General features: G+C 42.1%; 1 protein-coding gene across 1 annotated transcript in view; it reads left to right on the forward strand.

Moving 5' to 3' along the window:
* The window catches only part of LOC115439495 (voltage-dependent T-type calcium channel subunit alpha-1G-like), a 127,251-nt gene that overhangs the window by 85,970 nt on the left and 14,163 nt on the right, over nt 1-27,118 (forward strand). The window contains 5 exon segments of the mRNA XM_030163309.1: nt 3,518-3,627; nt 9,900-10,033; nt 15,358-15,386; nt 15,388-15,429; nt 24,943-25,021. Of these exon segments, the coding sequence (XP_030019169.1) occupies nt 3,518-3,627; nt 9,900-10,033; nt 15,358-15,386; nt 15,388-15,429; nt 24,943-25,021 (394 nt within the window).

The raw sequence follows: 27,118 nt of genomic DNA on the forward strand, positions 1-27,118 counted from the left end.
GATGACCAGGGGAAGCATTTTTCCTGAACCTTTATAATGACATTCATTTCCCTCTAATCATCATGTCTTTAAATCGCTCTTGGAAAAAAGAGGAGTAAATGTAAAAGACTGATTCTCTTATTTTAGGGGTGCAGGTCAATTTGATTCAGATAGATAGATAGATAGATAGATAGATAGATAGATAGATAGATAGATAGATAGATAGAATTTACATATTTACATTGTGGTTGCACATGCACATGGTGTGATATATGAAATACATGTAAACAGATGGGAATAAATGTATAAATAAAAGCCAACAAATGTGGACAAACTGCAACGACTTCCTTCACCACCTGTTGTATAATAACCACTTCCACCTCGGTCAGCTGCATAACTCATTCCCATCTGTGTTACTTTTCAATTTAACTTTGATATTTTCCAAAGGCAGTTTGACCTGCAGAGGAAAACTGCTGCGAAACAAAAACATTAATATTGTCTGTTAAAGTCCTTAGGCTTAAAAGTTTCAGGATCTACTTTGGCCTTAAAAATGAATTCCATGAGAAAATCCACCTTAATTTTCTCGGAACATCAGCTTTATGGGTCTAAATATCAGGTAAACAAGCTGTGCAAGTAACAATACATTCTTTAAAAAAAACAAACACCTTTTCTCAAAACACTTGAGTTCTTTAAAAAGGAGCAGCAGAAATCTGAGGTCAACAGAAAGTGATATTCAAATAAGATAAGAACTGTAAAAGTCTGGACGGGTGAGCTTCAAATGACAGAAACAATAAATAAAAACTCCTCCCAGGGCCTGGCAGTCAGCTCTGGTCTGGAGGTTTATGTTTAGAACCCATGGGATTAGAGCTGCGATGGTGGAATTCATCCTCCACTTATGTTAGCAGTGTCTTATTGTTGGAGACCCACTTGATCGGAAAGATGGAGGAGGCGTTCAGGTGACAGAGGGAAATGTAAAGAGGCAAAGGAGTGTGTTATTCACTAGAGAAATGATGGATGACAAAGGAATAAAACAGGAAGGTGAAGAAAAGCAGAGTGAGTGTGGAACAGGAAGTGTTTGGTCAGACTCCTCTTAAACAGACAGAGGGTGTCTCCTCCTGGACCACAGCAGGAGGTGCTTCCACAGTAGAGGAGCTGATATCTGAAGGCTCTGGCCCCCGTCCTACTGTTGGACCACCTCTGGACCACCAGTGCACCTGCATCTGGACAGCGTAGTGCTGTAGATGGACTGTCTGGAACTAAAGCTCTGTCAGATCAGTAGGTGTCTGGACATGAAGGGCTTTGGAAGTGAGGAGGAGGATCTAAAGTCTGTCCTAGCTTTGACAGGAGCCAGTGCAGAGAAGCCAACACAGGACAAATATGGTCTGATACTGGTTCTAGTCAGTCCACGGGCAGCAGCATGTTGGATTAGCTGAAGACGTTTTGGGACAGCCTGACAGAAGTGAGTTACAGTAATCTAGTCTGGACGGAATAAAAGCATGGACTAATTTTTCTACATCATTCTGTGTTAATATGTATAATTTTAGTAATATTACGCAGATGAAAGAAAGCAGTTCTAAAAATCTGTTTTATGTGAGAGTTAAACGATAGATCCTGACGGAAAATAAGGCCTAGATTCCTCACAGTGGTTTTGGTCTCCATGGTAACACCATCCACGGTGACTACTTCACTGGACACTGCATCCCTAACAGTTTTAGGTCCAAACACAATGACTTCAGTTTAGTTTCAGTTTAACAGCAGACAGTTGTTGGTCATCCGATCTTTAATCTCTTTAATGCACTCCTGTAGTTTGGCTAGCTGATTGGCTTCATCAGGTTTAATGGATAAATATAATTGGGTATCATCAGCGTAGCAATGAAAGTTGATGGAATGTTTTCTTATTCAGTTACCTAAAGGAAGCGTGTATATGATAAACAGTAGTGGTCCAAGAACCGAGCCCTGAGGTACGCCATAACTAACTGTAGTGCACTGAGAGGATTCATTATTAATGTTAACAAAGTGAAAACGATCTGTTAGATCGGATTTGAACCACATTAATGCCGATCCTTTAATGCCAGTTGGTTGATCCAGTCGTAGAAGGATGTGATGGTCGACACTAAGGTCTAATAAAACCAGTCTAGAAACCAGACCTTTATCTGAAGCAGTGAGAAGGTCATTGGTAACTTTGACCAGAGCTGTTTCTGTTCTATGATGTTCCCTAAAACCTGAGTGGAAGTTCTCAAATAAACTGTTGGACTGAAGGAAATCACAGAACTGGTTAGCTACTATTTTCTCCAGAATCTTAGATATGAATGGAAAATTCAAAATGGGTCTGTAGTTAGCAATGTTTGCCAAATAATTTCCAGTATTGTACAAATATCTGAAGGATTATTGTTTTATAACGTTTATAATGAGCATACATTTATCTTCTATTTAATGTGTCAATAACATGGAGAACAACATGAAATGATTAGGGTTAAAGGGTTAAAGTTAAAGTACGGAACAAAAGGACTGGGAGAAGAGGTCAAATGAAAACAGATTAAACAGCACAAAAGGGGAGAAGAACTCTGGTCTCTTTTGTTTAAGTCTGCAACCATAACCACCCCGACTACCACTAAGGGTTTATCTACATGACTACGCTCGCCAACATCTGAAGACTGACAGTGATTTGCATCTGATTCTACACACCAGACACAAGTACAACTGGTGTTGAAAATGGACGCAAAGGAAAACATGCCCAAGATGTACAATCTGACAACATGAAAATGAGCTTAATCACCTCAAACTATTGGAAAATTACATTTATTAAGAACATATAATAATTCTGGAAAATGTAATTGAATGTAGATTACATTACATGTACAGGAACATATATGTGTAGCTCCATGAACATCATTTCTGTGAGATGAGGGTCATTCTAAGCCCTGCTGGATATACTTAGGTAGAATAGAAGCGCTGTTTTTGGTGTTGATGGTAATAACTGAAAGCATAAATTAGACCGAGCATAGAGTCCACCAGGGGCCACTTTTTCAAATCCTTAATAAGCACCTTAGCTCTGTGTCACTTGGCTAAAGGTCAGTTTTTACATGCAGAGGGGTTCTGAACACTCTCCCCCAGGCTAAAATGGACACATTAATTCTAATGGTCTTTTCATAGAGAATAAGGCGGAAGCAGAGGAGGGTGATGTGAGCGTTCTATTAATGGAATGGCTAATTCTGGGGGAGGACGAGGGCACAGTTTACAATATAACTTCCTCTGGTTTTTCATTCAAAGACTCATACTGAAAAACATTCCAGCATCACAGGCTTTTGAGTGTAATTAACCAACTGTTTCCCTCTTTGAAAAAGTAAATAAATAGTCACAGAATGAGGTCATGTCAGGTGTTTTAGTGATTCAGCACATTTCATCAAATTAAATCACTCAGTTGAATATAGTAAGAGAGCAAAAATCTAACAGTGGGTTTATTGACTTGTTAAGTTAAGGCTTTGGTCCAATGTCTTCATATTTACCCTTTGGTCATGTCTCTGCTGGACTTCCTCAGGAGCTGGATGAGGCTCTGAAGATCTGCAACTACATCTTCACCCTCATCTTTGTCCTGGAGTCAGTCTTCAAGCTGGTGGCCTTCGGCTTCCGTCGCTTCTTCAAGGACAAGTGAGTATTTGCCCCTCCCGATCATTTAAGGACCTTTTGCATCAAACAGAAATCCTTAATAAACGTTTACCTGACATTAGTGATATTGTAATCGACCAGTCATTAAAGGTACCGATCTTCAACCTGTGAGTCATGTGGAAAATCTGAGGTAGTGTTGAGTGTGTTCTAGTCCAGCGGATGGTTCTCAGTGAGGCCTGTGCGAACACAAACGGCCTCGTTAAAGGCTCATAAAACATGCTGCCTTAGATGATTTCATAGCGTTGAAATCCCTGGCTTCCCGCTGAAAACCACACAAACACAACTGGAACAACATATACAACGGTGAACTCATACATTTAACAAACACATCCTGTGTTCTGAACTAGCGCTGACCACCGAGGGCTCCATCAGGTCCACAGTCTGTGCCAGGACAGACCATAACCCGCTCAGGTTTGGACCCACGTCTGAGTGGATATTCCCTCAACACACCCTCGTACCTCTGTAGAAGTACATGCACAAACACACACAGATCCAAGACACGTCTGATGACTGACACTGTTGGACTGACTCTGTACGTCTGAGTTTCAAAGAATAAGAAACACAGCTGACTCACAGAAACAATGGAAGCTGACGGTCCAGAGTCACATGACCACCCACTGTTGTGGACTGCAGAGTGCTTTGGGGTCCGTACGTTTGGCCCATGGTTGTTCAGTCACATTTATTTGACCGGGGCTGAAAGGTCAGTTCAGTCTCTGCACATTTGGTTAACTCTTTATAGTTCACTCACACAAATACTCTCAAATTCAAATTTCTACTTTTTTTTGTATACATTTTTTTATTGTTATGTAGAAAATCAAGGTCAATGAAGTTACCATATTTAGTTCCTTACAAAAAATACAAGAAGTAAATGTCAAAAAATACAAGAAAAAGACATGTAAGGTGAAAGGAACCTGTATTTAGAACATCACAACATGAGACCAACATAAGAGCTGATCCAGACACCTGTCAGCGTCCACATTTGGACATCAGTACTTACATTAGTACCATTACTTCATGGTACCCAACAGAGCAGGTCCACTCACTGTTCATACAGATGTGGACCTTACAGACCCTGTAGACCACATTGGACCTGAGATTGGTGACTCAGTATCCTCACTGGAACTGTGACTGTTTTATTATTATGTATTGAGAAATGACTAAAAATAGTCACTTGCCTGATAAAGGGTTAATGGGAAGAAACTAAGGACAGCTCCTAATGGGACTGTTCCACATCAATATTTAGGATATGCTCAGAAGAATCCGCATCATTTCTGTGTCGTATTGACACTAAAATCATCTTTCTTTTTTTTTTTTTAGCTGTCTTTGGACAGTGAAGGTTTAAAAGGTTGTGAAATGTTTACAGCTGGTTTCTGTACAAAGCTTCAGGATGCACTGAAAACAGAAAAAAGGTTCTTAAACACCAAAGACTCACCATGAGACAAAACCTGTTCATGGACATTTATGGTCACAGCAGTGGTCCATCTCAGATGATGTTCCCAGAGATTCAGGTTATTGTGTCCCAAGATTCTACATCCTTTATTGTCTTTCAGGATCGGCAGTGAAGTGGACAAAAAAAAAAAAAAAAAAAAATAATAAAAAATAAATAAATAAATATATAATATATATATATATATATATATATATATATATATATTATATATATATAATATATAGTATAGTAAGGCCTGTAACGCTCCACATACCGAACTGAACCGTTTCGGTACACACCTGTTGGGTTCGGTCCACAGCTGTACCGAAAAAGTACAGTATGTTGAGGAGAAGAAAAAGGAACGAAAGACGTTGTTTCGATGTGAACTTTAAATCCACACCAGTTCCACACAGACATAATGAAGGAGCGCACATTGAGGAAGAGACTGACGACCCTCCGCCATCATTACTAGTGATGGGACTGTTGGTTCTTTGAAGGGAGTCGTCAGTCAGGAGTCGTTCAAATCAGAAGTGGTTCACTGAAAAGAGTCGTTCAACAGACTGGGTCTTTTATGTTTTTGCATTCTTTTGAAACACCAGTGTTTGAATGACTAAATAGGCTCCATGTGATGATTGACATTCCATTTTAAAGGTGTTTAATTGGCGCGGCAGTAAATATTATCTTACCGTAAAAAAAGAATCGTTAGTTCAAATGTGTGGTTAAATCCATGACATGAGAGGTACATTAGACAAATGATGGAACTGGACCAAAAACATCCTAGTCCATTCTGTGGACTAGTCCTGTAGAATAAAAAATGAAGAAGAAAATAAAAGCATTTCTGATGAAAGAACTTTGATTCTCCTCAAAACAAGAACAATAATGTAGGTTTTCAAACGGCGGTGCGAATTATTCATTGACCCAGACTTGAAAAGATATATTTTCTTGTAAAGATTACAAGTGTCATGTCCATCTTTCTTTCTGAAAAGTTCATCCAAATCCTCCTTTTTCTTTGGCTCATTGCTCATGGGTGCTCACTCACTCACTCACTATCAAACTTTTCTTTGGTTTCAACCAGTCGTCCAGCTCCACCTCCTCCAGTCTTCCAGCTCCACCTCCTCCAGTCTTCTAACTCCACCTCCTCCAGTCTTCTAGCTCCACCTCATCCAGTCTTCCAGCTCCGCCTCCTCCAGTCTGCTCACCTCATGCTTCAAACTGGTTGTTTTTTTTAACTTCTTCCATCATAACATGCTCAGTGGCACTCTTTTTTTTCTTCTGAAACATTCTCCTCCAGCCCAGTCCCTCCCAGTGACGCTAGTGACAGGCAATCGGACACTCCCTCCTTAAAAAAAAAAAAAAAAAGTCAATGGCTCTTTACAAAGACTGGTTTCCATCGTTCATTTCAAAGAGCCGTTCAAAAGATTCAATTCATTATTGAATGTCACATCACTAATCATCACAGTCCTGTTTGGGGTCAGTTCAGGTCCCGTGAAAGACAACCATGAGGAAAAGAGGCATTAATAAGACGAAATGGTGTTTGGCCCATAGGAACTACGGTAGTTCTAAAACACTGACACCTGCTCTGTCTGCATGTCTGTCTGCCTGTCTGTCTGTCTGCCTGTCTGTCTGTCTGCCTGTCTGTCTGCCTTTCTGTCTGCCTGTCTGTCTGTCTGTCTGTCTGCCTGCCTGTCTGCCTGTCTGTCTGCCTGTCTGTCTGTCTGCCTTTCTGTCTGTCTGTCTGCCTGTCTGTCTGCCTTTCTGTCTGTCTGTCTGTCTGCCTTTCTGTCTGTCTGTCTGCCTGTCTGTCTGCCTGTGTCTGTCTGCCTGTCTGTCTGTCTGTCTGTCTGTCTGCCTGTCTGTCTGCCTGTCTGTCTGCCTTTCTGCTCTTCTGTCTGCCTGTCTGTCTGTCTGCCTTTCTGCCTGTCTGTCTGTCTGTCTGCCTGTCTGTCTGTCTGCCTTTCTGTCTGTCTGTCTGCCTGTCTGTCTGTCTGTCTGTCTCATGCATGCTGTATAACAGAGAACAGAACCTGGGAGTTGAACATTGGACCAAAGTTTCACTTTGGTTTCACACCAGTGTTAGTTACGTTAGTGTGATGGGCCGCTCCCCCACGTATATAATTGTGCTGTTTGTGGTTTGAGTTGAACTTGGGATGCACCAGTACTACTTTTTCCAGACCGAGTATGAGTATGAGTACACACACTGAGTATCAGAGCCAATGCCTGATACTGGTATCGGATCAGTGCATCCCTAAGTTGAACAGTCTCATGGCGTCTGGGTAGAAGCTTCTACTGAGCCTGGTGGTTCTGTGGTGGTTCTATGGTGGTTCTGTGGTGGTTCTGTGGTGGCTCTGTAGTGGTTCTGTAGTGGTTCTGTGGTGGTTCTATGGTGGTTCTGTGGTGGTTCTGTAGTGGTTCTATGGTGGTTCTGTGGTGGTTCTATGGTGGTTCTGTGGTGGTTCTGTGGTGGTTTTGTAGTGGTTCTATGGTGGTTCTGTGGTGGTTCTATGGTGGTTCTGTAGTGGTTCTGTGGTGGTTCTATGGTGGCTCTGTAGTGGTTCTGTAGTGGTTCTGTGGTGGTTCTGTGGTGGTTCTGTAGTGGTTCTATGGTGGTTCTGTGGTGGTTCTATGGTGGTTCTATGGTGGTTCTGTAGTGGTTCTGTGGTGGTTCTGTGGAGTCTGAAATAGAGTGGGTTTTGCTGAGTTGTGGTTTGAGTTGAACAATGTCATGGCTTCTGGTAGAAGCTGTTTCTGAGACCTGGTGGTTCTGTGCTGGTTCTGTGGTGGTTCTATGGTGGTTCTGTGGTGGTTCTATGGTGTTCTGTGGTGGTTCTGTGGAGTCTGAAATAGAGGGTGGTTTTGCTGAGTTGTGGTTGAGTTGAACAATGTCATGGCTTCTGGGTAGAAGCTGTTTCTGAGCCTGGTGGTTCTGTGGTGGTTCTATGGTGGTTCTATGGTGGTTCTGTGGTGGTTCTGTGGTGGTTCTATGGTGGTTCTGTGGTTGGTCTGTGGAGTCTGAATAGAGTGGGTTTTGCTGAGTTGTGGTTTGAGTTGAACAATGTCATGGCTTCTGGGTAGAAGCTGTTTCTGAGCCTGTGGTTCTGTGGTGGTTCTGTGGTGGTTCTATGGTGGTTCTGTGGTTCTATGGTGGTTATGTGGTGGCTCTGTAGTGGTTCTGTAGTGGTTCTGTGGTGGTTCTATGGTGGTTCTGTGGTGGTTCTGTGGTGGCTCTGTAGTGGTTCTGTAGTGGTTCTGTGGTGGTTCTGTGGTGGTTCTATGGTGGTTCTGTGGTGGTTCTGTGGTGGTTCTGTGGAGTCTGAAATAGAGTGGGTTTTGCTGAGTTGTGGTTTGAGTTGAACAATGTCATGGCTTCTGGGTAGAAGCTGTTTCTGAGCCTGGTGGTTCTGTGGTGGTTCTGTGGTGGTTCTATGGTGGTTCTGTGGTGGTTCTATGGTGGTTCTGTGGTGGTTCTGTGGAGTCTGAAATAGAGTGGGTTTTGCTGAGTTGTGGTTTGAGTTGAACAATGTCAAGGCTTCTGGGTAGAAGCTGTTTCTGAGCCTGGTGGTTCTGTGCTGGTTCTGTGGTGGTTCTATGGTGGTTCTGTGGTGGTTCTGTGGAGTCTGAAATAGAGTGGGTTTTGCTGAGTTGTGGTTTGAGTTGAACAATGTCATGGCTTCTGGGTAGAAGCTGTTTCTGAGCCTGGTGGTTCTGTGGTGGTTCTGTGGTGGTTCTATGGTGGTTCTGTGGTGGTTCTATGGTGGTTCTGTGGTGGTTCTGTGGAGTCTGAAATAGAGTGGGTTTTGCTGAGTTGTGGTTTGAGTTGAACAATGTCAAGGCTTCTGGGTAGAACCTGTTTCTGAGCCTGGTGGTTCTGTGCTGGTTCTGTGGTGGTTCTATGGTGGTTCTGTGGTGGTTCTGTGAGTCTGAAATAGAGTGGGTTTTGCTGAGTTGTGGTTTGAGTTGAACAATGTCATGGCTTCTGGGTAGAAGCTGTTTCTGAGCCTGGTGGTTCTGTGGTGGTTCTATGGTGGTTCTGTGGTGGTTCTGTGGTGGTTCTATGGTGGTTCTGTGGTTGTTCTGTGGAGTCTGAAATAGAGTGGGTTTTGCTGAGTTGTGGTTTGAGTTGAACAGTGTCATGGCGTCTGGGTAGAAGCTGTTTCTGAGCCTGGTGGTTCTGCGGAGTCTCCATCCAAACAAAAGGAGCTCTTTGCTCCCTAACAGTCAAACTCATCCAGCCGTGGCTGACAACATAACCTCAGTAAATGATTCTAACATTGATAAACAATGTTAATGAAAGACACACAAAGCAAACAAATCAAAAACTACGGTACACATTCAATCACATGACCGTCTGAACTCAGTCATGGTTATGCAGACGGTGCAGATACTGGTCACTTCAGAGCTGTTTGATAAGTGGGAAAACGATTTGGATGCATATTATTTTTATGTATTTTACTCTGATTTCACATTTGGGAAAGGTTGAGTTGATACCTACACACACACACACATTTTTTTTAAATGTAGTTTTTTTTTTCTTGCTTTTTCTTCCATCTACTTAAGTAGTGTTCAAAAAAAAAAATACAACTGAGGCTCCGTCTTAACCCCAACCATAAAAAAGTCATTTGACATCCAGCTAAGGACGTACTGAAACCCAAACCTAAAACTGCTTTTACATGTAGAAGAAAACACAAAACAAAGACAAATGAACTAAATTGTGGACTGGTGTTAAAAAGCTGATCCTTAGAGGAAATACACGGATGTGTTTGCATGCATGTCATTCTGCCGAGGTTTTATTGTGAAGAATCAGCAGTGTTGTGTCGTGTGTGTTCAGGTGGAACCAGCTGGATCTGGCCATCGTTCTGCTGTCCATCATGGGCATCACTCTGGAGGAGATCGAGGTCAACGCTTCGCTGCCCATCAACCCCACCATCATCCGCATCATGAGGGTCCTGAGGATCGCACGAGGTGGGAACTCCCCGACCCCTCGTCCTTAGCCCTTCTCTGTCACTGTGCACACACACTTGTACACACTCGCTAACTCAGCCTCAGTCACCTGCTGTACTTTGGAAATGCCAGTGGGACCCCCCCCCCCCCCGTCATGTTTTGGATGGCATCTCCCAGCAGGATCCAGGGAGGGTGTGAACCGAGCAGATGGCGCCATGAAACACAGTCAGCTGACAAACACAGCACTGAGCCGAGGGCAGGGGGACGGATGAGGGTGGGGGGGTGGGGGGATGAACAATGGTGGTGGTGGTGGTGGTGGTGGGGGGGGTGGAGGTCCATTATGACAGTAAGTAAGTGAATGAAGCTGAAAGTGAGACGATGGATTATAAATGGTTACAAGAACAGAACTCGGAGAGTGCAGACCTCCACCAAGACAGATCACCCCCCCACCCCCGATCACCACCAAAATTGAATCATTTCTTCTTTGTGACAGAATCAACATTTCCTGAAAATTTCATGGAAATCTGTCCGTAACTTTTTGAGTTATCCTGCTAACAAACAAACAAACAAACAAAGAAACAAACATGCAAACACACAAAGTAGAGCGATCACAATACCTTCTGGTGGAGGTAATAATAAATGAAAGGAGAGAAGGGCTGAAGGAGGAACATGAGCAGGACAGATAAAAGGAGGGAGCACAGATGATGAATGTCTTCACACTGAAAATAGATTATAAGAAGATGGAAAGAAGTCCTAAAAACTAGCAACTGATGGTGGAAAAGCTGAGGAAGAGATGAATGAACTGACAGCAGTAAAGGCTGGAAGGAGGAGGTGAAAGAGGGTGTTGAGAGGGTTTAGAACCAAGAAGGTCAAGACTAAACCGCTGCATCAGCTGATCCATGTCCAGGTAATAAAAATGATAAAAACATGAGGAAAAAGAAAGGTAAAAAGAAAAACAGAAAAACAGGGAATATGTCCGACAGAATCTGAACTCAAAGCTGACGTCCTTCAGTATGTGGAGTAGAAGAAGCATCATGGTCATTAGTGATCACTGCCACAGCATCAGGACCAGACCGCTGGGGCTGGATTCAAAGACCATGGTCTGACTGGGTCCGACTGAACCACCACAAAACCAAACTGGTTCAGAGAGGAGGAGCAAGAGTGTTGTCCCCAGTAAACCAAAAGGCCAAACACAAAGACGTAAACGTGATGATAGAGGGATGCAGTCCACCTGAGTGATGGCAGCAGGTGCACGCTCCAGGTACAGGCTGATATATAAAACTAACCATATAACCATTTAATATACAAACAAACTGAACTGTGCTTCAGTTAGTGAAAACATAGTAAATGTGCTAATACACAATGTTGAGTTGGAGCTCTGACTAACCACTCCACTATAATTACCATAATTGAATTCAAATATTTCTTGAAAATTTATTTTTATGAATTTATTTATTTATATAAATGTATTTTTATGGATGAATATAACATTCTCCCTCTGCATACACAGAGCTCATTTACTGAGACTATTGTAGAGGGTCAGGCTCAGGGTTCAGATGTTTGTCTAATAATAACAGCTCTAGGTTATGTCGTTGACGTGGTTTAAGCTCAAACTCACTGTTCTCATTATTCCATTTTAACAACCACATAGTATCCAGACCAAATCACTGAACAGCATGTGGGTCTAAACTTGGCTTGTGAAGGTGGTTTTCTGTTTAGCTCTCGCTAGCATACGTAGTACACATGCTAGACTAATGAACTTCAAGGCATGAGCATTTTTCCAAATGCTCATTTTTTTATTTCTTTCATTCACAGTTTGATTATTTACATCCTTTACATCTCAGTTCAAGTCTGATTCCAAAGGAGTGATTTTCTTTCCAATGGGAGAAAACCAACGAACCGAGGGACTAGTATAAACAATAGAAACTGCACTGAACTGGGAACATGGACAGGGTGTAGCCCACCGTCACCCCCATGCCCCCCCACAGGACGAACTATTTCACAAACTAGAAGAATGCAGATAAATGGAAGACTGTACATCCAGCATGTGTTTCTGTTGCAGGTCCAGTCTAATGCATGTGTGTACAAAGTGCAGCAGCAAATTCAGTCAGTTTCAACTCAGTAGCAGTAAAACAAAATCCCTGAGCTCAGGCAGGACACTTGTCTTTTCGTCAACTATTTCCAGTTTGTCTGTTACATCATCAAACCTGCCTTATGACCAGTTGGATCCATATGTGTATATATTAGGAATGTAAACAATTAATCGACTAACGATTAATTGTCCATAAGAATTTGGTTGATTAAATTGTTAATTGTGGGTTAATTGTCCTTGTCTGCCCGTCCACACCTGTCTGAAGGCTGTCGGTTTGTCCACGCTGTGACGCCGCGGCTGGGATAGGCGGTCATCAAACCAGATCATAGTGTTGATGAGTTAGAATGTCTGTATGGACATGGAGGAGCAAACACAGAGCGACGTCTGTTTGTGGCAGCGGTGCACCCCCGAATAAACACACACACACAAATGTGCGGTCGGTATGGGATCAGAGCGTTTTCCTGGAGGGTGGTGTAGTCCACGCTCATCTGGACGATCTGGTCAGTGAGACAGAAATTCAAACATCCTCCAGGCTCCTGGTCAGCTGTTATGTCCTGCAGTCACCCCGGTGGCCACGGGAAAAAGTGGGAGGGGGCAAATTAAAGTTTCAGGAGGTAGAGAAAAGATGAATGAGCGAAAAGTTTCACTTCTGCGGGGGCACGGACTGCACCGCCCCGAACCCCCATAGGATTAGAAGGAGGACGCACATGCGTGGTTACCAACCAGCACGCACGCATCCCCCGGTGCACGTTCAGCCGAGTCACCCCCCCACCGACAAGACGCTCACATGTGCACCCCCCCATCCACCCCCCCACCTACGAAATGAACACGTGTGTACCCCCCCCCCCCCCCCCCCCCCACCACCAACAAAATGCACACGTGTGCACCCCCCCATTACAGACTGCCACACCAACAGAGGATTTCCACAGGAAACACTGACTGGATCCAATGGTTCAATAAATCCACCATTCAGGAATATGACACGCTTTTATCATGAAGTATAGAAACAATGTTTAGCTTTTATTCTTATAGACCCTATCGAAAGAGAAATTCACATTCTCAGGAAAATTGCCGCTTGTCAATTAATTGTTAATCAATCAATAAGGGCAACCAACTAATGATTAATGGATTATTCGATAATTGGCATCCCTAGTATAAATAAATAAATAAATAAATAAACAGGGTGTCCCATAAGTCTCCATACATAGGAGACATAATACATTCTATACATATATGGTTCTAACATATATTTCTTTATATTTTTTCTTTATAGTTCTTCAGCAGTGGAGCACATGCATTGAAATGTGTTCCTGACAAAATGGCAGTAATATAGAGCATATTATAGAAATAAAAATGGTTTATGTCAACAAACATTTATTTTTCCTATGTATGGAGACTTATGGGACACCCTGTGTGTGTGTATATATATATATATATATATATATATATATATATATTTATATATTTATATATATATATATGATTTCTTGTTTTTGCAGCGTTGAAATGAACATACATATTTATATTCTAAGTCTCTTTTCTTCAGATACAACAAGAAAATACAGGAAATGAGAACAGCCTTAATAGACACAGAAAAAACAAAACTAAATGGGTTCTGAAGGTTAAAGTCAGTATTTAGTGTGACCTCTGACCCCATGACAAGAAGCAGCACAAACCATTAGAAAAATCCGGCATGTGTTGAATGAAAACTCAGACTGTGACTGCCAACAATGTCAAATTGTCTGAACAAAAAGGATTAAAGACATACTACAGTAAAGCATGTACAGCAGTAAAAACCAAAGTTTGAGTGGAAAACAACAGCTTCTATAAACCAAAGTGGTCATATTAGTGTGACCTTCCTTGTACACTTAACATGTCCGGTTTTTGAGTAGTTTTACGATGTTTAGAAGTACCTTTGGAGAATCTCAATTAGGTATGAGAAGAAAGACAAACTGACCTTAAAGAACATGAAAAAACAGGTTGAATTTATGATGAGAAACTACATACACTTTGTAAAGGTGTTTTATTATGGATTCATACTCAAAATGCTTCAAGCCCAGTTGTACTGTTCTTTCAATTGACAGAGTTTGGACGTGATGGTAGACGACAATGTCTCTGAGGTTGGTGTGTTATCATGTTGTGTTTTGTCTAGTGCTGGGCAGCGATTAAAATTTTAATCGCATTAATCACGTGGATTTCTGCGCTTATCACGATTAATCGCATAGTTTATACGGGGGGGGGGTTGCCAGCATCAACAGTGTGTATTTCCTTTCAGTGATATTTCAGACTGCAGTACTCCACTGATAAAAATAATTGCACATGTCAGTGCTTTCCAAACACCTGTGTCCTTCTCCCCCCACCATCGAAGACATTTAAATGAAAATGTCCATGGAACAGACCGCTACTGTTACACATGTTTATGTCCACACATGTTTATTTACACTTGTGAGTGATTGACAGGAGTCTTAGTCCCACTAATCAGTACTAATACTATAAGCCCAATAATATGTGATGTTCAGTTGTTCAAAGTAAACAAAGGGGGCCCTCTAGTGGTGGGAATAAGTGTCACTAACGTATGTTTTGTCCTTGCGGTGTTCCTGTAGTCAGTTCAGACATAAGAAGGAACTAACAGACACCTTTCTTTCACTCTGTTTGTATGGCCCCAAAAACGTTTGTCTGTGAGTATTTTCTGTTCAGTTGTTGTCAGAATGAATAGTATCAAATATCTCTGATGTGTAACCTTTGTTGTTGGATAAAAAGACGTTGGAAATCTTAAATTAATCTGTAAATGCTATCATTAGCGTGTCTATGGATTTTCCCATTCAAGTTAGCATCGAGCTAGTGATCTTTTTCCCATTCATTTAAATATATAATGCCATGTAAATGTACTAAGGCAGTGAACAGAACTCAGACAGATTTAGTTGTATGTGTCAGTTTTACAGTGAGTCTACAGGAACAGATTTGGACACAGTTTTGGGCGTCTGTCTTTTCTTGTTAAACCTGTTGTCTATCTGCAGCTAATCGCTACACGCACACAAGCAGAAGAATAGGAGTTAGAATAAAACCGCATTAACGGGAGAGAAAAAAAAATTGTTGGCGTTATGTAATGAATGCGTTAACGCGGTAATAATGCGTTAAGTTGCCCAGCCCTAGTTTTGTCATGTTGTGTTTTGTCATGTTTTGTCATGTTGTGTTAGATGTTGTGTTTTGTCATGTTGTGTTGGCGACCTCTTACCTGTGTGTGTCTCCTCAGTGCTGAAGCTGTTGAAGATGGCCGTTGGAAATGCGAGCTTTGCTGGACACCGTTATGCAAGCCCTGCCTCAGGTATTCCGTTCAAACCCAACACTCTGAATTGTCCTTCTAGCCTTCTACTCCATATTTTAGATCTTTCACGTCCCTAACCAGAATGTCCTGGTATATTACAGCTGAGATGTTTTGCTCATATTCATCCATCTCATGGTGTTGTCATTTCCCATGAGGTTTTCCTCCTGGTTCTTTGCAGAAGCTAAGTCCTGAAGGAGTAGGACGTGGATGTGTGTAGGTTTAGTTTTGAGTTACAGTGGGTGGATTTGAGACACAGTTGGTTTGGTGCTTCTCCAGTGTTTGGATGGAGTGGGTACAGATCCACTGGTGTTTCTAACTGACTCTTCGTTCCTCACTCAAACTGACAGACATAGAGTGTTACTCCAGATCATTGCACAGTTTGTCAACAGTGTTCAGGCCATGTGTTAATGGAGGCTGGAATCAGGAGCTGGGTTTTCATTACCCTCAGAAATGCACAAAATGTAAATTACACAATAAAAAACTGGTCATAGAAACACCGAAATGTCGCAAAAACCGTCAAAGATCACAAAAAAGTTTTAACCTTGTCATGAGTTGGTTTTTGAGATGTTTGAATACAGAAGTAGAATGCAAAAGTGTAATGGAAGCACATTTTCACACGTGTGTATGGTGGTAAACTCACCTACTACCCTGTACTCACAACAGGAGGCTAGTTTGGATTAGAGCGCAAAACGATTAACCGGCCAGAAGATTAATCAGGCCGATTAGAGCTTATCACCAATTAATCAGCATCAGCCAATATGGAACCGATTTCTGAACTTTTTTGCTCCAGAGATTCTGTCGCTCGCTGCTCCTGTGTGTGGTGTGTGTGTGGTGTTTGTGTGTTTGTGTGTGTGTTTGTGTGTGGTGTGTGTGTGTGTGTGAGAGAGTCAGAGGAACAGTAAAGCCTGTCACTTCTGCTCAGATCACACACACACCTCACACACCACGCACATGCACACAGACACACACGCACACACACACACACCTACACACACACACACACACTCCATGCACTTCCTGTCCCTCACAGTTTCATTCTGCAGACAGGCCTGGGTGTTAATAGTGTAGGGGAGACCGGGGATAGTTGGAACACAGGTCAGTTGTAACTCTTGCAGTTGCTCCAATCAGGAACAACTTAGGACTGACCTAATTCCCTCTGCACATGCTCAGTTTAGTCCTTAGTCACATGTGCAGTTGTAGTTCTGGTGAGGCAGACATGGTCCACATTTATGACTGAAAACAGAATTGTGTGCTCAGTCATATTTTTACTCTAATTATTTTTGTGATTGCATAGTTTGCTTTGTAGTTGAACTCATACAGGGAGGTGTGGCTGACATTTAAAAGAAGGATTTACCAAATATTTTATGTCACTACTTATAAAATATAGACTCACATCTTGGTCAAAACTCTGCTCTGCCAGCAGAAAAAACTACCAATCTTAAACCCTAAGCTCAGACTAGTCTGATACCAGACGTTAAACACAGGTTTAAAGTTAACCTGTGGTTCCACAGCTCAGACTAGTCTGATATCAGACTGTTAAACACAGGTTTAAAGTTAACCTGTGGGTTCCACAGCTCAGACTAGTCTGATATCAGACGTTAAACAGGTTTAAAGTTAACCTGTGGTCACAGCTCAGACTAGTCTGATACAGACGGTTAAACACAGGTTTTAAAGTTAACTGTGGTTTCCACAGCTCAGACTAGTCTGATACCAGACCGTTAAACAGGTTTAAAGTTAACCTGTGGTTCCACAGCTCAGACTAGTCTGATACCAGACCGTTAACACAGGTTTAAAGTTAACCTGTGGTTCCACAGCTCAGACTAGTCTGATATCAGACCGTAAACACGGTTTAAAGTTAACCTGTGGTTCCACAGTCAGACTAGTCTGATACCAGACCGTTAAACAGGGTTTAAGTTAACCTGTGGTTCCACAGTCAGACTAGTCTGATACCAGACGTTAAACACGGGTTTAAAGTAACCTGTGGTTCCACAGCTCAGACTAGTCTGATACAGACGGTTAAACACGGGTTTAAAGTTAACCTGTGGTTCCACAGCTCAGACTAGTCTGATACCAGACGTTAACACGGGTTAAAGTTAACCTGTGGTTCCAGCTCAGACTAGTCTGATACCAGACCGTTAAAAACAGGGTTTAAGTTAACCTGTGGTTCCACAGCTCGACTAGTCTGATACCAGACCGTTAACACGGGTTTAAAGTTAACCTGTGGTTCCACAGCTCAGACTAGTCTGATACCAGACGTTAAACACGGTTTAAAGTTAACCTGTGGTTCCACAGCCAGACTAGTCTGATACCAGACCGTTAAACACGGGTTTAAAGTTAACCTGTGGTTCCACAGCTCAGACTAGTCTGATCCAGACTGAAACACGGTTTAAAGTTAACCTGTGTTCCACAGCTCAGACTAGTCTGATACCAGACCGTTAAACACGGGTTTAAAGTTAACCTGTGGTTCCACAGCTCAGACTAGTCTGATACCAGACGTTAAACACGGGTTTTAAAGTTAACCTGTGGTTCCACAGCTCAGACTAGTCTGATACCAGACCGTTAAACACGGGTTTAAAGTTAACCTGTGGTTCCACAGCTCAGACTAGTCTGATACAAGACCGTTAAACAGGGTTTAAAGTTAACCTGTGGTTCCACAGCTCAGACTAGTCTGATACCAGACCGTTAAACACGGGTTTAAAGTTAACCTGTGGTTCCACAGCTCAGACTAGTCTGATACCAGACCGTTAAACACGGGTTTAAAGTTAACCTGTGGTTCCACAAGCTCAGATAGTCTGATACAGACCGTTAAACACGGGTTTAAAGTTACCTGTGGTTCCACAGCTCAGACTAGTCTGATACAAGACCGTTAAAACACGGGTTTAAAGTTAACCTGTGGTTCCACAGCTCAGACTAGTCTGATACAGACTGTTAACAGGTTTAAAGTTAACTGTGGTTCCACAGCTCAGACTAGTCTGATACCAGACCGTTAAACACGGGGTTTAAAGTTAACCTGTGGTTCCACAGCTCAGAATCTAGTCTGATACCAGACGGTAAACACGGGTTTAAAGTTAACCTGTGGTTCCACAGCTCAGACTAGTCTGATACCATACCGTTAAACACGGGTGTTAAAGTTACCTGTGTTCCACAGCTCAGACTAGTCTGATACAGACCGGTTAAACACGGTTTAAAGTTAACCTGTTGGTCCCCACAGCTCAGACTAGTCTGATACCAGACCGTTAAACACGGGTTTAAAGTTACCTGTGGGTTCCACAGCTCAGACTAGTCCTGATACCAGACCGTTAAACACGGGTTTAAAGTTAACCTGTGGTCCACAGCTCAGAATAGTCTGATACCAGACCGTTAAACACGGGTTTAAAGTTAACCTGTGGTTCCACAGCTCAGACTAGTCTGATACCAGACCGTAAAACGGGTTTAAAGTTAACCTGTGGTTTCCAACAGCTCAGACTAGTCTGATACCAGACCGTTAAACACGGGTTTAAAGTTAACCTGTGGTTCCACAGCTCAGACTAGTCTGATACCAGACCGTTAAACACGGTTTAAAGTTAACCTGTGGTTCCACAGCTCAGATAGTCTGATACCAGACCGTTAAACACGGGTTTAAAGTTAACCTGTGGTTCCACAGCTCAGACTAGTCTGATACCAGACGTTAAACACGGGTTTAAAGTTAACCTGTGGTTCCACCCAGCTCAGACTAGTCTGATACCAGACCGTTAAACACGGGTTTAAAGTTAACCTGTGGTTCCACAGCTCAGACTAGTCTGATACCAGACGTTAAACACGGTTTAAAGTTAACCTGTGGTTCCACAGCTCAGACTAGTCTGATACCAGACGTTAAACACGGGTTTAAAGTTAACCTGTGGTTCCACAGCTCAGACTAGTCTGATACCAGACTGTTAAACACGGTTTAAAGTTAACCTGTGGTTCCACAGCTCAGACTAGTCTGATACCAGACCGTTAAAACAGGGTTTAAAGTTAACCTGTGGTTCCACAGCTCAGACTAGTCTGATACAGACGGTTAAACACGGTTTAAAGTTAACCTGTGGTTCCACAGCTCAGACTAGTCTGATACAGATGTTAAACAGGTTTAAAGTTAACCTGTGGTTCCACAGCTCAGACTAGTCTGATACCAGATGGTTAAACACAGGTTTAAAGTTAACCTGTGGTTCCACAGCTCAGACTAGTCTGATACCAGACGTTAAACACGGGTTTAAAGTTAACCTGTGGTTCCACAGCTCAGACTAGTCTGATACCAGACGTTAAACACAGGTTTAAAGTTAACCTGTGGTTCCACAGCTCGACTAGTCTGATACCAGATCGTTAAACACAGGTTTAAAGTTAACCTGGGTTCCACAGTCAGACTAGTCTGATACCAGACCGTTAAACACAGGTTTAAAGTTAACCTGTGGTTCCACAGCTCAGACTAGTCTGATACCAGACTGTTAAACACAGGTTTAAAGTTAACCTGTGGTTCCACAGCTCAGACTAGTCTGATACCAGACTGTTAAACACAGGTTTAAAGTTAACCTGTGGTTCCACAGTCAGACTAGTCTGATACCAGACTGTTAAACCAGGTTTAAAGTTAACCTGTGGTTCCACAGCTCAGACTAGTCTGATACCAGACGTTAAACACAGGTTTAAAGTTAACCTGTGGTTCCACAGCTCAGACTAGTCTGATACCAGACGTTAAACACAGGTTTAAAGTTAACCTGTGGTTCCACAGCTCAGACTAGTCTGATACCAGACTGTAAACACAGGTTTAAAGTTAACCTGTGGTTCCACAGCTCAGACTAGTCTGATACCAGACTGTTAAACACAGGTTTAAAGTTAACCTGTGGTTCCACAGCTCAGACTAGTCTGATACCAGACGTTAAACACAGGTTTAAAGTTAACCTGTGGTTCCACAGCTCAGACTAGTCTGATACCAGATCGTTAAACACAGGTTTAAAGTTAACCTGTGGTTCCACAGCTCAGACTAGTCTGATACCAGACGTTAAACACGGTTTAAAGTTAACCTGTGGTTCCACAGCTCAGACTAGTCTGATACCAGACCGTTAAACACAGGTTTAAAGTTAACCTGTGGTTCCACAGCTCAGACTAGTCTGATACCAGACCGTTAAACACAGGTTTAAAGTTAACCTGTGGTTCCACAGCTCAGACTAGTCTGATACCAGACCGTTAAACACAGGTTTAAAGTTAACCTGTGGTTCCACAGCTCAGACTAGTTGATACCAGACTGTAAACACAGGTTTAAAGTTAACCTGTGGTTCCACAGTCAGACTAGTCTGATACCAGACTGTTAAACACAGGTTTAAAGTTAACCTGTGGTTCCACAGCTCAGACTAGTCTGATACCAGACGTTAAACACAGGTTTAAAGTTAACCTGTGGTTCCACAGCTCAGACTAGTCTGATACCAGACCGTTAAACACAGGTTTAAAGTTAACCTGTGGTTCCACAGCTCAGACTAGTCTGATACCAGACGTTAAACACGGGTTTAAAGTTAACCTGTGGTTCCACAGCTCAGACTAGTCTGATATCAGACCGTTAAACACAGGTTTAAAGTTAACCTGTGGTTCCACAGTCAGACTAGTCTGATACCAGACCGTTAAACACAGGTTTAAAGTTAACCTGTGGTTCCACAGCTCAGACTAGTCTGATACCAGACTGTTAAACACAGGTTTAAAGTAACCTGTGGTTCCACAGCTCAGACTAGTCTGATATCAGACCGTTAAACAGGGTTTAAAGTTAACCTGTGGTTCCACAGTCAGACTAGTCTGATACCAGACTGTTAAACACAGGTTTAAATTTAACCTGTGGTTCCACAGCTCAGACTAGTCTGATACCAGATGTTAAACACAGGTTTAAAGTTAACCTGTGGTTCCACAGCTCAGACTAGTCTGATACCAGACTGTTAAACACAGGTTTAAAGTTGTGTCAGTTATCTGTGTGTAATAAACACAGATTATGCAGCTGTTAATCCACATGTCCACAATTATCTAATATCAGATTATTATATTCTTTGTAGATCAGTGTTCTTATTTCATATATCAGTCAATATATCGGTTATTGGCCAATATTGGATATCGGCTGATATAATGGATATCTTCTTTTTTTAGCCCCAGTATCGGCATGTCGGCCGGGCTGTAGTTTGTACAGGCATCAGCCTCTCCCTTTAGTGCAGGAACTGCCTCCTGAGGACATGACAGGTCTGGAGCTGACTCTGTAAAGCCCTTTGAGATAACCTTGTTGTGATATTGGGCTATACAAATAAAGTTGAATTGAATTGAATTGAATTGGAGCCACCAGAGGTTCAGTAGCATCACACAGTTCGGGAAACGTTGCCCGGGTCATTTGGGAATTCTGGATCCAGAACTTGTTGGTGAACTTCGGATGTACGATTTCTCTCCCAGAAATCCCCTCTGCGTGGCCACTGCCATAATAAGGACTTTGCTTTGGGACGATTATATGTTCCCTTCCTCTTTTGTTTAAGACAGTCTCTGCTATAGATCGCAGTAGATGCAGCCAACACTGCAGCGCCAGCACTGTGGAGGTTTTGAATGAAACTTCCTTAAACGAGCGTCTTCCGAGAACTATACAGTATTTTATGAGAATTACAACATGTCATGAGACGGGACTTCACTAGAATTACACATCAGAAGCCAAACACTCTTCAATGGAAACACCTACTTTGACCAAATAGCAGAAATATCCCTTTTATTTTGTGAAAACAGTAACGGAAACCCCCACTAGCTTTTGCATGTTCCCACATGTTGACAGGCAAATCTCATTTATCAGTTATGCTGAATTTCCCTGAAATCTTTAGATGCTGGGTTTTGTCTGGTCAAATGTGTACACTCACTTATTTAACAACCCTTACTTGATTATGAACACGTTAATATTCAACAGATTTTATGTCAACATCAGCTGATGACATATACGATTTCTGGCTCCACATCATTTCTTTTTGAAAAAGTCTTGAACATTTTTAGGTGCATTTTTTTTATTATTTATTTATTTTTGCCAGCTTTCTTCCAAAAGGAAGCCATATTACCCCTGAAATCAAACTGTCAGTAGTGACTGAAAACCTTTGCCATAATTACCCAAAAATGCCCTTTTTGTGTCATGACATGTGAACGTACTCTCCCTCAGAGCTTCAGGACTTGGGCTGTTGATGTGATCTCCACTACAACACGAGGTTGAGCCAAATGTTAAAAATGGAACCTGGGAGCTATTCTTTTTCATTTCAGCCTTAGTATGTGCATATGTTCTGTAATATCCCTGACCTTAATGGTGCTGCTGGTGCAGGTTCTATGAAAGGAGTGAATAGGAAAAGTTTGGTGTGTGTTTGGAACTCATTATCATGAGGATTGAAACCAGTGATTTAAATACATGATGGGCACGGTTACATGGTGTTTTTTAAATCCCATTTATTTTTCCAGAAGCAATTAATTTGAAACTAAAGTATTTTCTCTTCTGTTTCCATGGAAATGTTCAACCTGAGTAAAGGTTTACATGAGGTATGAATGAGGTAGATCAGTGAGCAGAAGGGTTCTGGCAGCCCTTCTGTTAGCTTAGCTTAGCCCTTCTGTTAGCTTAGCTTAGCCCCTCTGTTAGCTTAGCTCAGCCCTTCTGTTAGCTTAGCTTAGCCCTTCTGTTGGCTTATCTTAGCCCTTCTGTTAGCTTAGCTCAGCCCTTCTGTTAGCTTAGCTTAGCCCTTCTGTTGGCTTATCTTAGCCCTTCTGTTAGCTTAGCTTAGCCCTTCTGTTGGCTTATCTTAGCCCTTCTGTTAGCTGAGTTTAGCCCTTCTGTTAGCTTAGCTCAGCCCTTCTGTTAGCTTAGCTTAGCCTTCTGTTAGCTTAGCTCAGCCCTTCTGTTAGCTTAGCTTAGCATAGTCACTGCATTTCCATGGTCACACATATTTAGTTTTTTAAAGGTGATTTGTCGTCTTTTGTCAGTGATGTTGTGAAACCCAATTCTCTCTAATTATTTCTTCAGATCTGCGACTTACTGCACTCATACAATCTGTGGACTGTTGTGTTGACGGAAGTTGGAAAATCTTTTTGTTGAAGGGATGCATGCGCTAAATTAGCTTTGCTTTAGCGTTTTAGCTTTGCATTAGTTTTTATTAGTAGATTAAGTAGTTTTTATTTATAAAGTCCAAACGGAATAAAGGGTTTACATGTCCGAGGAATAATTTAGATCGGAATTAAAAGTGGATTAAACCAGTAGCTTTAATCAGGTTTAAATTTAACCCTAACTTTTCTTTTTCAACTGGAATAAGGTGTTTACATGGACATCTGAAATAGGATCAAACCTTTAATTCAATTCAATTCAATTCAATTCAACTTTATTTGTATAGCCCAATATCACAACAAGGTTATCTCAAAGGGCTTTACAGAGTCAGTTAGAGTAAACAACAGTCAAATGAACAGCAAGAAATGAGTAGTGTCCAGGGCATCCCCCGTCCTTAGACCCTTTAATCAGATTAAACCAGGAAGAACAGCTTTCATGGAACGCACAGGATAAAGGATGGGTTTGGGTATTTTTCAGTGCTTCTGTATTTGTTAACTACAGAACCTACCTAAGCATACACAGCAGCAGCTGCCATGACTTCATGGTTCAGGTTTAGGGTGAGGGTTAGGGTTTGTTAGGGTTAGGTTTGTTAGGTTTGTTAGGGTTAGGTTTGTTAGGTTTGTTAGGGTTAGGTTTGTTAGGTTTGTGTGCCAGTCTGAACTGACTACCAGGACAAAATGAACTGTTGAGGTAAATGTAGAATATGATTGATTCAACAAATGGGTCTGATCTGAGGTTCACAGCTGCTTTTAGATTCACTAAACACACTTTGCATCTTCCTCATACCTGAACTGTTACCTGTTGTATAATCGTTATATTTTTTTTATATTTTTACTCAATTACCTTTTATCTGTTGGCTCTGCTGCTGAATTCTATTACCTATTATATCTAATTAATCTATTTAATTAATTTTCTATTAATTTTATTTAATCTAATTAATTATTGATCTAATTAATCATACTGTTTTGTTTTTTTCATTTCCAAATACCACTTAGATAGGCTGTTCCCTCAACATATAACATATTCAACTCAATTCTTGTAATCTTAATTTTTTCCTAAATATTCCACCTTCATTCATTCAATAATAGAACAATTTTTTTTTTATACTTCTCGTACTATGATGTCTTTTATTTGAAATATTCAAACTTTATTCTTGTAATGCTATGATTGTATTTTACATTTTTATGAGTGCACTTCCAGTATGATGCACCTTTCATCTGTTTACTGTCCACAGCTTGAACAGGTTGACAGTAACAGAAGTATAGATGGTTCCAGCTGCGTTCACAAGCACCAAAAATACTGGGTTTTTAAGATTCCCATTTCTGAAAAGGTTCATCTCTCACCCTGGAGTGAACAGTGTTGGGCTTGTATTGGTTTATTTGGATTCATCTCCTCTGATCTCTGCCTCGTCTTTTTTTCAGGTGGGGAATCTGGGTCTGCTCTTCATGCTTCTGTTCTTCATTTTTGCAGCCCTGGGAGTGGAGCTGTTTGGTGACCTGAGTAAGAGCACAGACACGCAACAGACGCACAACAGACACAGACACACAACAGACACAGACATGCACAGACACGCAACAGACACAGACACACAACAGACATGCAACAGACACACAACAGACACGCAACAGACAAACAACAAACACAGACACACAACAGACACGCAAAAGACATGCAACAGACACACAACAGACACGCAACAGACATGCAAAAGACACAGACAGGTACAGACACACAACAGACAAATAACAGACACACAACAGACATGCACAGACACACAACAGACACGAAACAGACACAGACATGCACAGACACACAACAGACACGAAACAGACACAGGCATGCACAGACACACAACAAACACGCAACAGACACAGACATGTAACAGACACACAACAGACACAGACATGCACAGACACGCAACAGACAGAGACATGTAACAGACACACAACAGACACAGACATGCACAGACACGCAACAGACAGAGACATGTAACAGACACACAACAGACACGCAACAGACACAGACATGCACAGACACGCAACAGACACAGACATGCAACTGACACAGACAAGTAACACACAGGCATGGAACAGACACACATCACAGACACAGACCTGTAACACACACAGACATATAACACACACACACGTCACAGACACACATTTAAAAGACACACACATGTAACACACACACGTAACACAGACAGACCTGTAACAGACACACATTTAACAGACCACACACATAACACACACAGAAATGTAACCCACACAGACCTGCAACAGACCACATTTAACAGACACACATGTAACACACACAGACCTGTAACACACATGTAACACACACAGACCTGTAACAGACAACACCTGTAACAGACCACACCTGTAACACGCACACGTAACACACTATACCTGTAACAGACACAGACATGTAACACACACAGACCTGTGACACACACACATGTAACACACACAGACCTGTAACACACACATGTAACACACACAGACCGTAACAGACACACACATGTAACACACACGTGTAACACACATATCCTGTAACAGACACAGACATGAACACACAGACCTGTGACACACACATGTAACACCACAGACCTGTAACAGACACACGTAACACACACACGTAACACACAGACCTGTAACACACTCACATTTAACAGACACATGTAACACACACAGACCTGTAACACACACACGTAACACACACAGACCTGTAACACACACACATGTAACACACACACACATGTCACACGAACACATATATTTGTAACAGACACAGACATGTAACAGACAACACGTAACACACATATATCTGTAACAGACACCAGACCTGTAACACACACAGACCTGTAACACACATGTAACACACACAGACCTGTAACAGACACACACATGTAACACACACACACACACATGTAACACACACGTAACCACATATATTTGTAACAGACAGACATGTAACAGACACACGTAACACACACACACGTAACACACATATTTGTAACAGACACAGACATGTAACAGACACACGTAACACACATATATCTGTAACAGACACAGACCTGTACCACACATGTAACACACATGTAACACACACAGACCTGTACACACACACATGTAACAACACACACACACACACACACAGTGTCCTGCAGTGTGCTTCTTCAGACTCCCCTCTACATCTGCATGATTGAACCACTGGGGGGGATAATATGGAAATGTAATTGGGTGTGCCTCATCATGTGACCACGTCACTAAATGCCGAGTACCGAGCTGGATGGGCACAGGTGACCTGCTTGCGAGAAGTCATGGAGATACCGTGAGATTTCGACTGCAGTATATTCAAGCGTGGGGGAGAAAATGACAGGATCTATCAGCTGTGTTCAGCAGACTAACACTGGAAGGCAGATGAAAGGCCGTCTGCACCGGCCCATCTGCACCAGGCCGTCTGCACCGGCCCGTCTGGAGCCCATCTGCACCGGCCCGTCTGCACCGGCCCGTCTGCACCGGCCCATCTGCACGGACCGTCTGCACCGGCCCATCTATTTTCCTCTGGAATCTGTGGTAGAAATAAAACATGAGC

The sequence above is a fragment of the Sphaeramia orbicularis genome, chromosome 19, assembly GCF_902148855.1.
Source record: "Sphaeramia orbicularis chromosome 19, fSphaOr1.1, whole genome shotgun sequence".
Taxonomy (NCBI): domain Eukaryota; kingdom Metazoa; phylum Chordata; class Actinopteri; order Kurtiformes; family Apogonidae; genus Sphaeramia; species Sphaeramia orbicularis.